A 17,869-nucleotide genomic window follows, 5' to 3' on the forward strand; every position below is an offset into this window, starting at 1 on the left:
CTGTTATTAGCACTGATTTAACTTTCACTGACACGGTCCTAATTCAAGGACCGTTCCACCTCTCTCTATGAATTCACTACCTATCATTCTATACTGTCCTGTTCCAATAAAGGTACAAAAAAAGAACATTTTGCTTCAGTTTGCATGCATTAAAAAGTCATGTCATTTAGTGAATGTAGCATAACCCCAAGGTATTCCTATTGTTGAGTCCTGAAAACAGATGCAAGTAATGGATTTGCAGTTATTCATTAGCTGCAGTTAAATTTTTATGGAAAGACCCGGAAGGGGGGACCATTAGGATTGTAGGCAAGCCAATGTGCTCCTATTAGTTTTTAGGGTTGCAGTTTGTGTGGATATGCATTGTGTGGCCTAATGTTTAAAGCCTAGTTTGTTTGTGGATATAAAGAGTGAATGATAAATTGAACATCCTGCTTGTTTTGTTTTTAGAAATGCTAATTCTCTCCCTGTTTTCTTTCCACAGTGGCCAGTGCCATGAAACTGAATCCACAGCAAGCCCCATTATATGTAAGTATTAAATAGTTCATTCATTAGCTGGTTTGTTTTGAGTAAAGAGTAGGGCTGCATCTGAAATCACCTACTATTCAAAAGATACTGCATGCGAATTTAAATTTACTACTCTGCTGTTAGTAAAGTGCGTTCTATGCAGTATGAATATGTGCAGTGTGAATGGAATTTTGACGTAATGCATCTGCCATTTTGTCATTATCACGTGCCCTACCCACGTCATCACATCACTCTCATTCCTGACTTCACTTTTGGGGTAGCATGGGATAGCGTAACGTGCATCAAATGCACACTCACCGAATATTGCCTGAAGTAGTAGATCATTCGGGTACTTCTCGCACACCGTTTTTAGAATTCTTTGAATTTGGACATACTAAACTTGCATACACTTTTTAGGGTACTACATAGTATGGAAGTATGCGATTTCAGGTGCAGCCTAGTTTTACTTTTTAAAAATAAATTTTTGAGCACAGCTGAAAACATCAGAATGCATATGCACACAATTAAACACATTTTTTTTCCATCAGAAGTTATAAGTGATTAAAAATTGTCTTTCATTTATTTATTTTTTTAGTAGTTGTGAGTATATCTTAATGCTTTCACTCATAAACATGGGGTTCTGTTTTTTGTGCGGTCTTTTTTGTTGTCTTCAGTAGTTTGTTGTTCTTATTTTATCAATAAACCAACAGCCCGGTTTAGTGTTGCCACCTTTTGGACAAACTCCAAGTGATTGTGTGAGCTGTGTGTGCAAAAACTGAACAGACATTATGCTCATGCTCATCTGATGACAAAATTTGTGCCTTTGCATGTCTTGCTCATTTAAAAACAGATGTGTTCCTTGGGGATTAGCATGCGGAAACTCTGTTTTAGAAGTTGCATGTTAAATTACAGTCAAATTTAGTTTTGGATGATTAGTCAACCATCCTGACCTCTGCCTAGTTAATGGAAACTGCTAAAAGGCCTTGTTGCTCTCGCATTCTTCCTGCATAAGCTTATTCTGGTCTTTGGTCATAGGGAGGGCATGCAAGGTAATTGTTTTTCTTTGTTTTAGTGCTGACCTTATTTAATTAGATTTGCTTAAGGCATCAGAAGCACACATGTCAGCAGGATGTCTGACCAAAGACACCACAGCAATTTCAGATCAACATGGCGGACCGGAACAGGTTACCACAACAAATAATTCAGGCAGTGCATCAATGCTAATGCCAGTATCCTGCTATGGTTGTAACTTATTTCACTGGTTATAATACACATGGAGATACACACCTGCCAATTGAATGTTCAACATCTATAACACTTTACTTCTTACCTAGAAAGGAGTATTTAGAACCATTCATTCAGTTCATTTTTTTGTTGCTTTTACCTATTCTATGTTAATTGTTTAGAAAGTAGACACAATTAGAAGGACCAACAAAACATAAAAAATCTTAGTGAAAATATTATCCATGCTAGCTTGTTAGCTATTAAAACAAGCACTTGAGGTTTAACTGTACAGTAACTCATGTATATTTTATGTCATAAGCTGTAAAGCCCACAGATGCTGCAACGTTTTGCTCTATTTGAAGCACTCAGCTGTGGCTTGTGCTTGTGCTATATTCATGTGCATTAGCTGTGTGTGTGTGGTTAAACCTGCACATGTGGGTTCTCCATGTTTAGCAGTTGCAGGTGGCTGTCTTGGTCGAGCATTGAACGGTTTCTTCTCAGGACTTCTCAATAAACTCACAGAAGTGACACAATTTCTTTTCTTATTTTAATGCGTGTTTTGACAGTAAGGTCACAGAAACTTTTTTAAGGAAGTGATCGAGTAAGGGGAAATGTTATTTAATCACTGCCGCCCCATGCGTCACATGTGTTTTTGCTGTACATATTCATGTACAAGTTCAACATGACAGCTACAAAAAAAAAAAAAAAGATATTGGTCACTTTTGACTAAATCAATGTTTCAGGAATAAAACGTTCATTTTATTTGGGAGCTTTTACCTTTCACACAAAGCCATCTTTTCAGAAACGTTTCTTAAAGTTTTGAATTTAAGAAGTGTAGTGCTTATTGATTATGAATTATAAGATTTTGAAGATTCTACTGTCAACATTGGCATGTGGAAAAAAAGGGGTAATCCCCCTCATTTTCACACAAAAGTATATTAATATTTTATTTATTATATTTACTTATTTTCACATAGTAAATAAAATATTTTTTCACATAAAAATTAAAATTCCAAAACTACTAAATATGTTCGTCTGTAGATGTTTCATTGTAAATGAACCATTAAAACGGTCAGTAATAGGTTTTATTAGTATTATTAATATTATTATTTTTATTATTATTGTTATTAGTGTTATTATTATTGTTGTTATTATTGTTTACAAGGTATAAAAATAAATGGTATACACTACCGGTCAAAAAATTGGGGTTGGCTAACTTTTTTTTTCATGTTTGTTTTTTTTAAGAAAATTATTCTGTTCATCATTTATTAAATGTAATAAATGAAATAAAATAAAAAATAAAATAAAAAATGTTGCATTATTAAACACTTATTTATTAAATATTTATTTATTACTTATTTTATGCATTTTCAAATTAAAATATTAGTCCAGTCCTTATTGCTTTTATTACTATTACCATTAATAATAATAATAATAATATTTTAATAAAAATAATAATTAATCGTAGAGTGATTTCTGAAGGATCATGTGACTCTGAAGATTAGAGTTAGAAGCTGAAAATTCATCATTAAAATCACTGGAATAAATTTATTAATATACCTGTATGAACCAGTTTTAAAGTTATTTTGTAGCACTATAACATTTCACAGTTTTACAATTTTTACTGCATTTTTGATTAAATAAATGCAGCCTTGGTGAGCAAGAGAAGCTTATTTTAAACATTTAAAAATCCCACTGACCCCAAACTTTTGACCGGTAGTGTACATTGGAAAAAGCTGGGAATAAATTAGCAAACAGTTGAGCCTATTCAAATTAATAGCTATTATAAAGAAATTTAATCAAGTTATCAAATCTGATTAACCTTTTCTTCACTGTGTAGCTTAAACATTCTGATTAAAGAGCAGCGAATGAATCTCTCATTTAGATTTTTCGTTTGTTTACATTAAATAACAGAGGTGTCACTTTAAAAATGCACAGATCCATAACAAAAGCATTTGATTGCTTTCAAAACTAGTTGTGTTTAAAAGAAACCCCACATTGTCATCATCATCATCATCATTATTAATATTATTAATATTATTAATATGTGTATATGTCTGTTCAAACTCACACCCAAAACCCAGAGTGTCCATTTTCGCTCCACTGTAAATTGCATGTACAGAATCCATTTGGAAAGTGGCGACTGTTTATCACTATGGAGTGTTTCGCATGGCAACAGTGATTGACTTGAGGATTGCATAGGAATGGCAACAGTGCCTGTATTAGAAAGGAAGGGAATCCTGTTGTTTTTATATTTATTTCAAAGTGTTTGCAATTAATGCCTAAATAAAATAAAAGCACAGAACAGATTCACATTTAAGAGCAAGGGGCATCCCCTGGTGGTTTGGCGTTATGGGTTGCGTATAGAGAGGATTTTTTCTGTAATGTTTATTGCCACCCTTCATAGAAAGATTAAAAATACGAGAAAATACCTTAATATACCTCATATATAAAATACCTCATATAATTGTAAAATATAGGAGAATCCCCCCAAAAATGGGAGGGTTGACAAGTATGTTCTACTTTCATGGTTGTTGCAAAAGCTAATGGGAAGGAGTCCTCTCTGTCCAGCACATGACACTGGCTAATTTGCTCTGCTTAATTATAAACAGAGTAATGGTGGTTTTGTGTTTCAAGGGAAGCAAAGACGTGTCATGAAACGCAAGCTGCACTTTGAAGTTTTGAGTCTTGGCCCAAACTTGTTCTGCTAAATTTGAGCTCAACGCAAGTAGCTAAAAGATGCACGGTGGTCTCTCGCTCCCACAGTTCCCTTCGACAAGGCAGCTCACCGAGTGTTGTTTTAAGCACAGGGCGAAAAGGCCAGGCACTCCTCCTTTGGCAAATTGGATTGTGAGATCCTGAAATAGACCAACGGACAACCGAAGTATCAACAGTACTTCGAGAACCCCCATGAGCCCGCTTCAGGTGCCAAAAATGCTTCCTGAAAAGATGGATCCGATATTCAGCTAAGCCAAAAGATTCGGAGGGAGATAAATTGGATTGTGGATATTTTTGGTCTTTTGCTCGGTAGAAAATTCTAGCAAGGATTAGCACACGTTGCTCTTAAAATATCTTCAGGGCCGCATGTGGTGTTAGTGATTTGAAGGATTGATTAAAACAACCATGAATCCTGGAAAAACTAAGTTCTGTGTTTGTTTATAAGACAAAGTGATTCAATAAAATGCAAAGTAGTTGGATCATGCAAAGACCAGTATCGTTGAATCTGAGTCTCTATGTCTTAGAGTTGACACAGTCACCAGGGTGGTCTTTGTTTCATTTGTTTATGCTCTCGCCTTTGGCACTTTTCCTGGTCCAGCACCTGCTATCCATATTGGGCCGCCGCGGTCTAAAAGTGGCCCGAGTCTGACTTGTGCATTTTAGCTGTAAAAATAAAAGATATTTACAACTAAAGAATGATTTTGGCTTCTGATATGTGGATGGATTAGAAAGATCGTGAGATTTATGGCCATTGGACAAAGCTGTAACCGTATTTGAAAATATTGTTATAGCTTTTGACCACTTGATGGCGCTTTGTAAAACCTTAATAGGCTGTCATAGATAAAATGTTTTAAGATGTGCATGAAGTTTCGTAATGTCATCCAAATTCATTCATTCATAAAATAAAGCAAGAATCTTGATTTTGTCGTAACCAATTAATTCAGAAGTTTGAAATGTTTCATTTTTGACCTTTATTCGGTACTGTGCCATAACTACTAATGTTCACTCAGGAGTTAGGTCAGAGAATGTTAAAGCATTGAGTTCAAGCTTCATGTCAATTTTGGATACTGCTATTCTAAATATTTTTAGTTACCTTTTGACCGCACAAGCTGAAGATGTTATAAGCTAAATTTGGTGAAAATCATGCAAACTGTCAAGGGCAAAAGTATATTTTTTTGATGTTCGTTCAGTACATGTGCTGTGAAAAAAAATGGACAAATAAAAATTATTTACATACAAGGAATGATACTGGCATCGAGTGTATATGAAACACTATAGACACTATAGAAAGCAATAAAGACGTCAGATTAATATCCTTTATGCGAAGTCACAAAAGCTGTAGTTATTTTTGACCACTAGGTGGCATTGATGGGAAAATGGGTTGCATCAGTGACAGATGCTAAAGTGATAGAAATCAAGTTTCGTGACAGTACACATAGGGCTGGGCTGATAAACGATATTACTGTATATCGAATTGTGATCAAATACAGGTAAATAACAATGATAAGCTCTGGACCTTTTCACTCTGCATTGATCTAAGAGCTAATCACACAGCAGAAATGTGCAACACTGGGAATCTAAAAGTGTGTTGATATTAGAGATGTACTGAATTTGCAACCATTGCAAAAATTTGTTGTCCGAAAATGTGTTATGCCATTTAATGGATCCTCTAAAAAAACTAATGTTAGAGTTGCCAGTGAAGAACAAAGAGGAGAGGTTCATATTTGTTTTGTATCGTTTATAAACCCAAATAAGGCCTAAAAAAACAATGTAAGAAATAAAAAAAAAATCGACCCTCTAATTTTTGTGGCTTTAGTCATTGTTGGGGTATTCTTTTAAATCTGCAAGCGTTAACAACGTAAATCGAAAAGTATATTGCTCAATATGGAAAATTCATATCAAGACTGCAATTTTTGCCATATCTCCCAGCCCTATATATACCAAACCATATATTAAGTTTAGAACTTTATTTCGAAAATTGAATACTGGGTTCACACCGAATGCAAATTTAAATATTCACATGAGTACATTACATCGAAGTCAATGCAAGCATCCAAATAAGAGGTGAATTCATGTGGAACAAATTATGGTGACGACATGAACAAATCATGTAAAATGCTTGATGTGTTTGCCGCGAATGTGTAGAATTCCTCCCGATCATATCTTTCCCGCAAGTAAAAAAAATGTCAGCTAGCATACATTTGTACTAGGCGAGATCCGTGAGGAAACTAGAGCTAGTGATGCAGTGCTTAGTTACAATAGTTGTAAACAATATTGTTCAGTAGTTAAATTTACAAAGTCTTTTTTTATTTCGTGACTAACTTTAAATTTTTTTCCCGAGGCCATGCTTTGTATTATAAGCACACAATGCTTGTTGCCAAGTTACACCTTTACATTCACCTTTGTACAATCTTTTGTTCATAATATCTACATGATTTATTGTTTAGTCAATCAGAAATATTTTGTAACTTAAGAATCATCCAGAACAAGATTTGAGAAAATTAAGTGTTTTTTTTAATCAATACACTAATAGCAGGAAACTTTCCCGACATTAAATTGAAAAATATTTACAACCAAAGAATATTTTTGGCTTCTAACTGCCAAATAGCTTCCATCAGTAACATATTTATGAAGCCATATGTATGCGTCACCAGCAACGCGTGGGTTTGGTTATCCATTCTGGGACGTAGCGGTCAGATTCCTATGACTTATGCATGTCGCTTGGATCAAAGGGTCACCATAACTGCTTCTGTACAAGTCAGTCATATGAGCTCGCCACTAAAAAAAAAAAAAAAAACCTTCCCACACCCTCAGACTCAACCAATGGCTTGGTCTGATTTAGGAGTTGTTGTGATGTAATATTGTGGTCTTAACGTCTAGCTTTACTTTACACCTTCACCTGTTTCTCTAGTTGTCACCACAGCTTCAGGAATAGGACATGAAGTATGTGTTAACAACTTTAGGATGTAGTTAATGGTTGTCAGATGTAGACATATAGTGTGCAGGCTACTTTCACAATGGGAATTTTAATGTTGGTCCGGAGCCCAAGGCTGTTTTTGTTGGCAATAGTTGCTGTCATTGTTTGTCTTTCATTTTTAATTACACAAGTTGTTGATCAGTTGTTTATATGCAAATGTGTATTGATTGATATTTATGAAAATAGTAAGGTTATCATAAAGAACATGAAATCTGCATATATGAATTTAGTTTTGACTAAAGTAACTTTCAAGGAATAATAATAATAGCATATAACAACAATAACAAGCATGATAATTAACAACACCAATGATAAACAGCAATATAATTAACAACAGACCACAATAATAAGTAGCAACAATAATATAAATTAACAAAAACAACAACAACCACAATAATAAGTATGAGAATTAATAGCAATTTACAACAATAATAATACATGGCAAAAATAATAATTAACAACTAACAACAATGATGTCAAAAATAATAATGAGCAAAAACAACAATAACAAATAGAATAAAAATCTCAATCATAATATTAAAATATGAACAAACTCATTAACCAATGGGATTAGTGATTTATACTGTTTGAAAATGATATTTTTAATAGCAATATTTTAAAACTAATATTAGTTTTATTAGATAATGATATTAGATTATTATGAAAACAAAGTGAAAGTAAAATATCACTGTAATTCTAGTTAATATCATCATCATCAACAGCAGCAATAATAATCCATAAAATAGCATTAAATTGTGGAGATATTTTATATTAAAATGTTGCTGTGTTAAAAATCACATATTTTTTTTCAATTGAAGTTATATTTATGCTTAATTTATAATAAAAATATATAATAATTATAATAATAATAATAATAATAATAATACAGAAACATACATTAAATTTGAGATATTTGCTTATTAAAACGCTTATGTTGTTAATAAGCCCATAAAATTACATGAAATTAAAATTTAATAATAATAATAATATTAACAATAATAACGTTATCTATTGTTATTATTATTATTATTATTATTATTTATGAACAAAAAAGTATTTTATTACATATGAACAAATATCATTACACCCAAAATTGCAAGTTGTAACGATATTTTTTTATATTTATTGTTGTTATTATTATTATTTAGGGACCGAGCACCGAAACGGTGCGTAGGCCCTATTGGAATTGCTCTGTTTTTTATAATTATTAGGGACCGAGCACCGAAACGGTGCGTAGGCCCTATTGGAATTGCTCCGTTTTTTATTATTATTATTATTATTATTATTATTCCGCCCCCTATCGGGGCACTTTTGAGGGTCTAAACATGCCCGAAAACTCATGAAAATTTGCACACACACCAAACGCGGTGTAAATAGCAGGTTGATATGGGTCTCGGAAGAGGGCGTGGCAAATTGACTCGACAGCGCCACCTAGAAAAATTAAACGGACGAGCCCCCGATACACGAATCACACACATGCACGAAAATTGGCACACACCTCAAACATGCCAAACCATACGAAAAAGTCTCTTGGAGCCATATCTCAAACCCAACAGGAAGTCGGATATTTTTAACTTCCTGCGGCGAAAAAGTGGCGTTTTTGCCATTTCCAGGCGTTGTATTTTAACGAACTCCTCCTAGGGATTTTATCCGATCGACACCAAAATTGGGTTTTGTCATCTAAAGGCCTTGGCGATGTTAAATTGCGAAGCTTTAGAGTTTTCGTCGATGGGCGTGTCCGTGGCGCCCTCGCAAACTTTGATTCGCCACAAAACAGGAAGTCTTTATAACTCAGGCATGCATTATCCGATCTGCCTCAAAATTCACACGCTTGATAAGCGTCCTGACCTGAACACGTTTACATGCCAATATCCAGATATAGTTATAGCGCCACCTGCTGGCCACAGGAAATGACATGATTTACGAAGTAATAAACTCCTCCCACAAATTTTTTCGTATCAGCACCAAAATTGAGTGGTGTTATCTGAAAGCTCTAGCGATGATATATTGTGAAGATCTAGAGTTTTCGCAGAGGGGCGTGTCCGTGGCGGTATGACAAACCTCAACGCTTCGCCATGGAACAGGAAGTCCTTATAACTCAACCACACAATGTCCGATCTGCCTGAAACTTCACATGGTTGATAAACGTCATCTCTTGAACACATCCACATAACAATATTGAAGTGGGCGTGGCAAAATGACTCGACAGCGCCACCTAGAAAAATTAAACGGACGAGCCCCCGATCTACGAATCATGCACATGCACAATAATTGGCACACACCTCAAACATGGCAAAACATACGAAAAAGTCTCTTGGAGCCATATCTCAAACCCAACAGGAAGTCGGATATTTTTAACTTCCTATGGCGAAAAAGTGGCGCTTTTGCCATTTTCAGGTGTTGTATTTTAACGAACTCCTCCTAGGGATTTTATCTGATAAACACCAAAATTGGGTTTTGTCATCTTAAAGCCTTGGTGATGTTAAATTGCGAAGCTTTAGAGTTTTCATCGATGGGCGTGTCCGTGGCGGCCTCGCAAACTTTGATGATTCGCCACAAAACAGGAAGTCTTTATAACTCTGGCATGCAATATTCGATCTGCCTCAAAATTCACACATTTAATAACAGTCCCGACCTGAACAGGTTTACGTGCTGATATCCAGTTACAGTTATAGCGCCTTCTGCTGGCCACAGGAAATGACATGTTTGACACTGTAACAAACTCCTTCCACAAACTTTCCCGTATCAGCACCAAAACAGAGTGGTGTCATCTGAAAGCTCTAGCGATAATATATTGTAAAGATCTAGAGTTTTTGCAGAGGGGCGTGTCTGTGGTGGCATGACAAACCTCAACGCTTCGCCATGGAACAGGAATTTCCTATAACTCAACCACACAATGTCTGATCTGCCTGAAACTTCACATGATTGATAAAAGTCCTCTCCTGAACACATCCACATAACAACATTGAGTCAGTCATAGCGCCACCTGCTGGCAGAAGGTAGTTTGGCTTGTAACTCGGCCACACAATGTCCGATCTGCCTGAAACTTCACATGGTTGATGAAAGTCCTCTCTTGAGCACATCTACATGAAAATATTGAGTCAGAGTCATAGCGCCACCTGCTGGCAGAAGGAATTTTGGCTTGTAACTCGGCCACACAATGTCAGATCTGCCTAAAATTTCACATGGTTGATGAAAGTCCTCTCCTAAACACATCTACATAATAATATTGAGTCTTTCATAGTGCCACCTGCTGGCAGAATGTAGTTTGTCTTTAAACACAATCTCCACACAATCTCTGATCTGCCTGAAACTTCACATGGTTTATAAAAGTCCGCTCCTGAACACATCCACATAACAATATTGAGTCAGTCATAACGCCACCTGCTGGCAGAAGGTAGTTTGGCTTATAACTCAGCCACACAATGTCCCATGTGCCTGAAACTTCACATGGTTGATAAGATTCCTCTCCGGAAGACATCTACATGCCAATCTTAAGTCACAGTTATAGCGCCACCTGCTGACAGGAGGAAGTTTTGCATAAATCTGTGATTTTCTTAGATCTTTTTTTATATATTGGCTTAAATTATTATTGTTCGCTGTTCTCTGTCATCGTAAGGTCACCGGGCGGCGGTGAGCCCGGGTGCGAGGTCCCTATCATCGCTGCTTGCAGCTTTAATTATTATTATTATTATTATTCCGCCCCCTATCGGGGCACTTTTGAGGGTCTAAACATGCCCGAAAACTCATGAAGATTTGCACACACACCAAACGCGGTGTAAATAGCAGGTTGATATGGGTCTCGGAAGTGGGCGTGGCAAAATGACTCGACAGCGCCACCTAGAAAAATTAAACGGACGAGCCCCCGATACACGAATCACGCACATGCACGAAAATTGGCACACACCTCAAACATGCCAAACCACACGAAAAAGTCTCTTGGAGCCATATCTCAAACCCAAAAGGAAGTCAGATATTTTTAACTTCCTGCGGCGAAAAAGTGGCGTTTTTGCCATTTCCAGGCGTTGTATTTTAACGAACTCCTCCTAGGGATTTTATCCGATCGATACCAAAATTGGGTTTTGTCATCTAAAGGCCTTGGCGATGTTAAATTGCGAAGCTTTTGAGTTTTCGTCGATGGGCGTGTCCGTGGCGCCCTCGCAAACTTTGATGATTCGCCACAAAACAAGAAGTCATTATAACTCAGGCATGCATTATCAGATCTGCCTCAAAATTCACACGTTTGATAAGCGTCCTGACCTGAACACGTTTACATGCCGATATCCAGATATAGTTACGGCGCCACCTGCTGGCCACAGGAAATGACATGATTTACGGAGTAATAAACTCCTCCCACAAATTTTTTCGTATCAGCACCAAAATTGGGTGGTGTTATCTGAAAGCTCTAGCGATGATATATTGTGAAGATCTAGAGTTTTGGCAGAGGGGCGTGTCCGTGGCGGTATGACAAACCTCAACGCTTCGCCATGGAACAGGAAGTCCTTATAACTCAACCACACAATGTCCGATCCGCCTGAAACTTCACATGGTTGATAAACGTCATCTCTTGAACACATCCACATAACAATATTGAAGTGGGCGTGGCAAAATGACTCGACAGCGCCACCTAGAAAAATTAAACGGACGAGCCCCCGAGCTACGAATCACGCACATGCACGAAAATTGGCACACACCTTAAACATGCCAAAACATACGAAAAAGTCTCTTGGAGCCATATCTCAAACCTAACAGGAAGTCAGATATTATTAACTTCCTGCGGCGAAAAAGTGGCATTTTTGCCATTTCCAAGCGTTGTATTTTAACGAACTCCTCCTAGGGATTTTATCCGATCGACACCAAAATTGGGTTTTATCATCTAAAGGCCTTGGCGATGTTAAATTGCGAAGCTTTAGAGTTTTTGTCGATGGGCGTGTCTGTGGCGGCCTCGCAAACTTTGATGATTCGCCACAACAGGAAGTCGTTATAACTCAGGCATGCATTATCAGATCTGCCTCAAAATTCACACATTTAATAACAGTCCTGACCTGAACAGGTTTACGTGCCGATATCCAGTTACAGTTATAGCGCCACCTGCTGGCCACAGGAAATGACATGTTTGACACTATAAGAAACTCCTACCACAAACTTTCCCATATCAGCACCAAAATGGAGTGGTGTCATCTGAAAGCTCTAGCAATGATATATTGTGAAGATCTAGAGTTTTTGCAGAGGGGCGTGTCTGTGGTGGCATGACAAACCTCAACGCTTCGCCATGGAACAGGAAGTCCTTATAACTCTACCGCACAATGTCCGATCTGCCTGAAACTTCACATGATTGATAAAAGTCCTCTCCTGAACACATCTACATAACAATATTGAGTCAGTAAAAGCGCCATCTGCTGGCAGAAGGTAGTTTGGCTTGTAACTTGGCCACACAATGTCCGATCTGCCTGAAACTTCACATGATTGATAAAAGTCCTCCCCTGAGCACATCTACATAAAAAATCTTCATAATAATATTGAGTCATAGTCATAGCGCCACCTGCTGGCAGAAGGTAGTTTTTCTTGTAACTCGGCCACACAATGTCCGATCTGTCTAAAATGTCACATGGTTGATGAAAGTCCTCTCCTGAGCACATCTACATAATAATATTGAGTTTTTAATAGCGCCACCTGCTGGCAGAATGTAGTTTGTCTTATAACACAATCTCCACACAATCTCTGATCTGCCTGAAACTTCACATGTTTGATAAAAGTCCGCTCCTGAACACATCCCCATAACAATATTGAGTCAGTCATAACGCCACCTGCTGGCAAAAGGTAGTTTGGCTTATAACTCAGCCACAAAATGTCCCATGTGCCTGAAACTTCACATGGTTGATTAAATTCCTCTCCTGAAGTTATCTACATGCCAATCTTAAGTCACAGTTATAGCGCCACCTGCTGACAGGAGGAAGTTTGGCATAAATCTGTATTTTTCTTAGGTTTTATATATATATATATCGGCTTTTATTATTATTGTTCGCTGTTCTCTGTCATCGTAAGGTCACCGGGCGGCGGTGAGCCCGGGTGCGAGGTCCCTATCATCGCTGCTTGCAGCTTTAATTATTATTATTATTATTATTCCGCCCCCTATCGGGGCACTTTTGAGGGTCTAAACATGCCCGAAAACTCATGAAAATTTGCACACACACCAAACGCGGTGTAAATAGCAGGTTGATATGGGTCTCGGAAGTGGGCGTGGCAAAATGACTCGACAGCGCCACCTAGAAAAATTAAACGGACGAGCCCCCGATACACGAATCACGCACATGCACGAAAATTGGCACACACCTCAAACATGCCAAACCATACGAAAAAGTCTCTTGGAGCCATATCTCAAACCCAACAGGAAGTCGGATATTTTTAACTTCCTGCGGCGAAAAAGTGGCGTTTTTGCCATTTCCAGGCGTTGTATTTTAACGAACTCCTCCTAGGGATTTTATCCGATCGACACCAAAATTGGGTTTTGTCATGTAAAGGCCTTGGCGATGTTAAATTGCGAAGCTTTAGAGTTTTCGTTGATGGGTGTGTCCGTGGCGCCCTCGCAAACTTTGATGATTCGCCACAAAACAGGAAGTCGTTATAACTCAGGCATGCATTATCAGATCTGCCTCAAAATTCACACGCTTGATAAGCGTCCTGACCTGAACACGTTTACATGCCAATATCCATATATAGTTATAGCGCCACCTGCCGGCCACAGGAAATGACATGATTTACGGAGTAATAAACTCCTCCCACAATTTTTTTCGTATCAGCACCAAAATTGTGTGGTGTTATCTGAAAGCTCTAGCGATGATATATTGTGAAGATCTAGAGTTTTGGCAGAGGGGCGTGTCCGTGGCGGTATGACAAACCTCAACGCTTCGCCATGGAACAGGAAGTCCTTATAACTCAACCACACAATGTCCGATCTGCCTGAAACTTCACATGGTTGATAAACGTCATCTCTTGAACACATCCACATAACAATATTGAAGTGGGCGTGGCAAAATGACTCGACAGCGCCACCTAGAAAAATTAAACGGACGAGCCCCCGAGCTATGAATCACGCACATGCACGAAAATTGGCACACACCTTAAACATGCCAAAACATACGAAAAAGTCTCTTGGAGCCATATCTCAAACCTAACAGGAAATCAGATATTATTAACTTCCTGCGGCGAAAAAGTGGCGTTTTTGCCATTTCCAGGCGTTGTATTTTAACGAACTCCTCCTAGGGATTTTATCCGATCTACACCAAAATTGGGTTTTATCATCTTAAGGCCTTGGCGAAGTTAAATTGCGAAGCTTTAGAGTTTTTGTTGATGGGCGTGTCTGTGGCGGCCTCGCAAACTTTGATGATTCGCCACAACAGGAAGTCGTTATAACTCAGGCATGCATTATCAGATCTGCCTCAAAATTCACACGCTTGATAAGAGTCCTGACCTGAACAGGTTTACGTGCCGATATCCAGTTACAGTTATAGCGCCACCTGCTGGCCACAGGAAATGACATGTTTGACACTATAACAAACTCCTACCACAAACTTTCCCGTATCAGCACCAAAATAGAGTGGTGTCATCTGAAAGCTCTAGCGATGATATATTGTGAAGATCTAGAGTTTTTGCAGAGGGGCGTGTCTGTGGTGGAATGACAAACCTCAACGCTTCGCCATGGAACAGGAAGTCCTTATAACTCTACCACACAATGTCCGATCTGCCTGAAACTTCACATGATTGATAAAAGTCCTGTCCTGAACACATCTACATAACAATATTGAGTCAGTAATAGCGCCATCTGCTGGCAGAAGGTAGTTTGGCTTGTAACTCGGCCACACAATGTCCGATCTGTCTAAAATGTCACATGGTTGATGAAAGTCCTCTCCTGAGCACATCTACATAATAATATTGAGTTTTTAATAGCGCCACCTGCTGGCAGAATGTAGTTTGTCTTATAACACAATCTCCACACAATCTCTGATCTGCCTGAAACTTCACGTTTGATAAAAGTCCACTCCTGAACACATCCCCATAACAATATTGAGTCAGTCATAACGCCACCTGCTGGCAAAAGGTAGTTTGGCTTATAACTCAGCCACAAAATGTCCCATATGCCTGAAACTTCACATGGTTGATTAAATTCCTCTCCTGAAGACATCTACATGCCAATCTTGAGTCACAGGTATAGCGCCACCTGCTGACAGGAGGAAGTTTGGCATAAATCTGTATTTTTCTTGGGTTTTTTATATATATCGGCTTATATTATTATTGTTCGCTGTTCTCTGTCATCGTAAGGTCACCGGGCAGCGGTGAGCCCGGGTGCGAGGTCCCTATCATCGCTGCTTGCAGCTTTAATTTTTTTATTATTATTATATATAATATTATTAATATTTGTTGTTGTTGTTGTTATAGTGGTTGGAGAGATATTTATGCACTAAAACATAGCTGTTGTTAATAAGCCCATAAAATTACAATAAATTGAAGTGATATTTAAAATAATAATAATAATGATATTGATAATAAAAATATATTGATAATAATATTGATAAGAATATTATTTACACCCAAAATTGCATTAAGTTGAAATATTTGTTCAGATTTTAAAATAATAGTAATAAATAAATAGTTGTTGTTGTTTGTTGTTGTTGTTATCGTCATCATCATCAACATCATAAAATGGTATGATACCCAATTTAAATAACTGATTCTTTTTCTGTATAAATGAATGCACAATAATGACTAGTCCACTCTTAACCACTAAAACCTAAAATGTGCACCTATTAACTTCAGAAATGTCAGCGTGGGAGTTTTTAACTCTGAGCTGGCGTTCACAGGAGTTAATCTGACATTGAGGATTGAGTTGTGTCTCTGAATCATCTGAATCATCGTCAGCCAAAAAAGCAGCTGACTGGCATTTGGCAAGGACACCTTCGTGCGGCTTTTGCAGTGTAGCCAATAAAAACATCTCCCTTTAGGACGTCCCGCTGCTCACGTCACACTCTGAAGCCCCTGCATGTCAAAACACAGTTTGCTAGCTTTTAGATCATGCAAACAGTTGTTCTACTTAAACTGTCCTGTGAAATGCTTATTGCACTTTTATTATGTTTTATATTAAAGTAGTTCCTCATTTTTGCTCTCACTTTCATATTCTCATTTCAGATATAAATAAGCAGAGATATTTGAGACTGAGAGTTGTTTGCTTGTCATGCGTGGCTATTTGTTGCTGGTATCAAGTGTCAGTGATGGGGTATAATGAACTGCGAGTAAAGCTAAATCTGGAACGCTTCTGCTCACTGGAATAGCACTGTTTAACTGTATGTACGCTTTGTGTTATGGTCAAGCACAATTGTACAGTGTATGTTAAAGTTAACTGAATAACTTTTATTTTACCATAGCATATATATTAGTGGTAAATAAATCATAAACATTCTGAATGATTTTTTTCACTTAACTAAATATGTGGGGGCGAAGCAGTGGCACAGTAGGTAGTGCTGTCGCCTCACAGCAAGAGGGTCGCTGGTTCGTTGGTTCCAACCTCAGCTCAGTTGGCGTTTCTGTGTGGAGTTTGCATGTTCTCCCTGCGTTCGTGTGGGTTTCCTCCGGGTGCTCCGGTTTCCCCCAAAGTCCAAAGACTTGCGGTACAGGTGAATTGGGTAGGCCAAATTGTCCATAGTGTATGAGTGTGTGTGTGAGAATGTGTGTGGATGTTTCCCAGAAATGGGTTGCGGCTGGAAGGGCATCCGCTGCGTAAAAACTTGCTGGATAAGTTGGCAGTTCATTCCGCTGTGGCGACCCCGGATTAATAAAGGGACTAAGCCGACAAGATAATGAATGAATGAATAAATAAAAAAAATAAATCAGTGGGTGGCTAAATTAAACATGGTGGCTCAGTGGTTAGCACTGTCGCCTCAAGCAAGAAGGTCACAGCTGGGTCAGTTGGCATTTTTGTGTGGGGTTTGCATGTTCTCCCCATGTTCCCGTGGGTTTTCCCCATATATATATATATATATATATATATATATATATATTCTGTTTTAATTATTATTATTATCATCATCATTATTATTATTATTATTGTTGTTATTATTATTATTAGTAGTAGTAGTAGTATTGGTGGTGATAAAAGTATTGTTGTTGTTGTCGTTATTATTATTATTATTATTATTATTATCATCATCATTATTATTAATTATTACTAATTATTTTTTACTAGGAGTAGTAGTATTGTTGTTTATTATTATTATTGTTATTATTATTATTATTGGTGTTTGTGTTCTCAGAATTGGTTATAATTATATTTTTGTTTAAAACCTAAAAATATAATTAAATTCATCATAGTTGTATTATTTAGTTGGCATTTCGTTTGTTCGACAGTTCAAGTTGTTTGTACTTTATATTATAATATTGTATACATTTATTTTT

General features: G+C 37.4%; 1 protein-coding gene across 50 annotated transcripts in view; it reads left to right on the plus strand.

Annotated features, from left to right (window-relative positions):
- akap13b (A-kinase anchoring protein 13b) overlaps window positions 1-17,869 on the plus strand; it is a 198,392-nt gene that overhangs the window by 32,767 nt on the left and 147,756 nt on the right. For all 50 annotated transcript variants that reach the window (XM_087311799.1, XM_087311803.1, XM_087311813.1 and 47 more), the window contains exon 2: window positions 482-525. In XM_087311799.1, coding sequence (XP_087167925.1) covers window positions 493-525 — 33 coding nt within the window. In that variant the 5' untranslated portion in view covers window positions 482-492. The remainder of the gene's footprint in view (window positions 1-481; window positions 526-17,869) is intronic.

The sequence above is a fragment of the Danio rerio genome, chromosome 25 (genome assembly GCF_052040795.2).
Source record: "Danio rerio strain M-AB ecotype USA chromosome 25, GRCz13ab, whole genome shotgun sequence".
Taxonomy (NCBI): domain Eukaryota; kingdom Metazoa; phylum Chordata; class Actinopteri; order Cypriniformes; family Danionidae; genus Danio; species Danio rerio.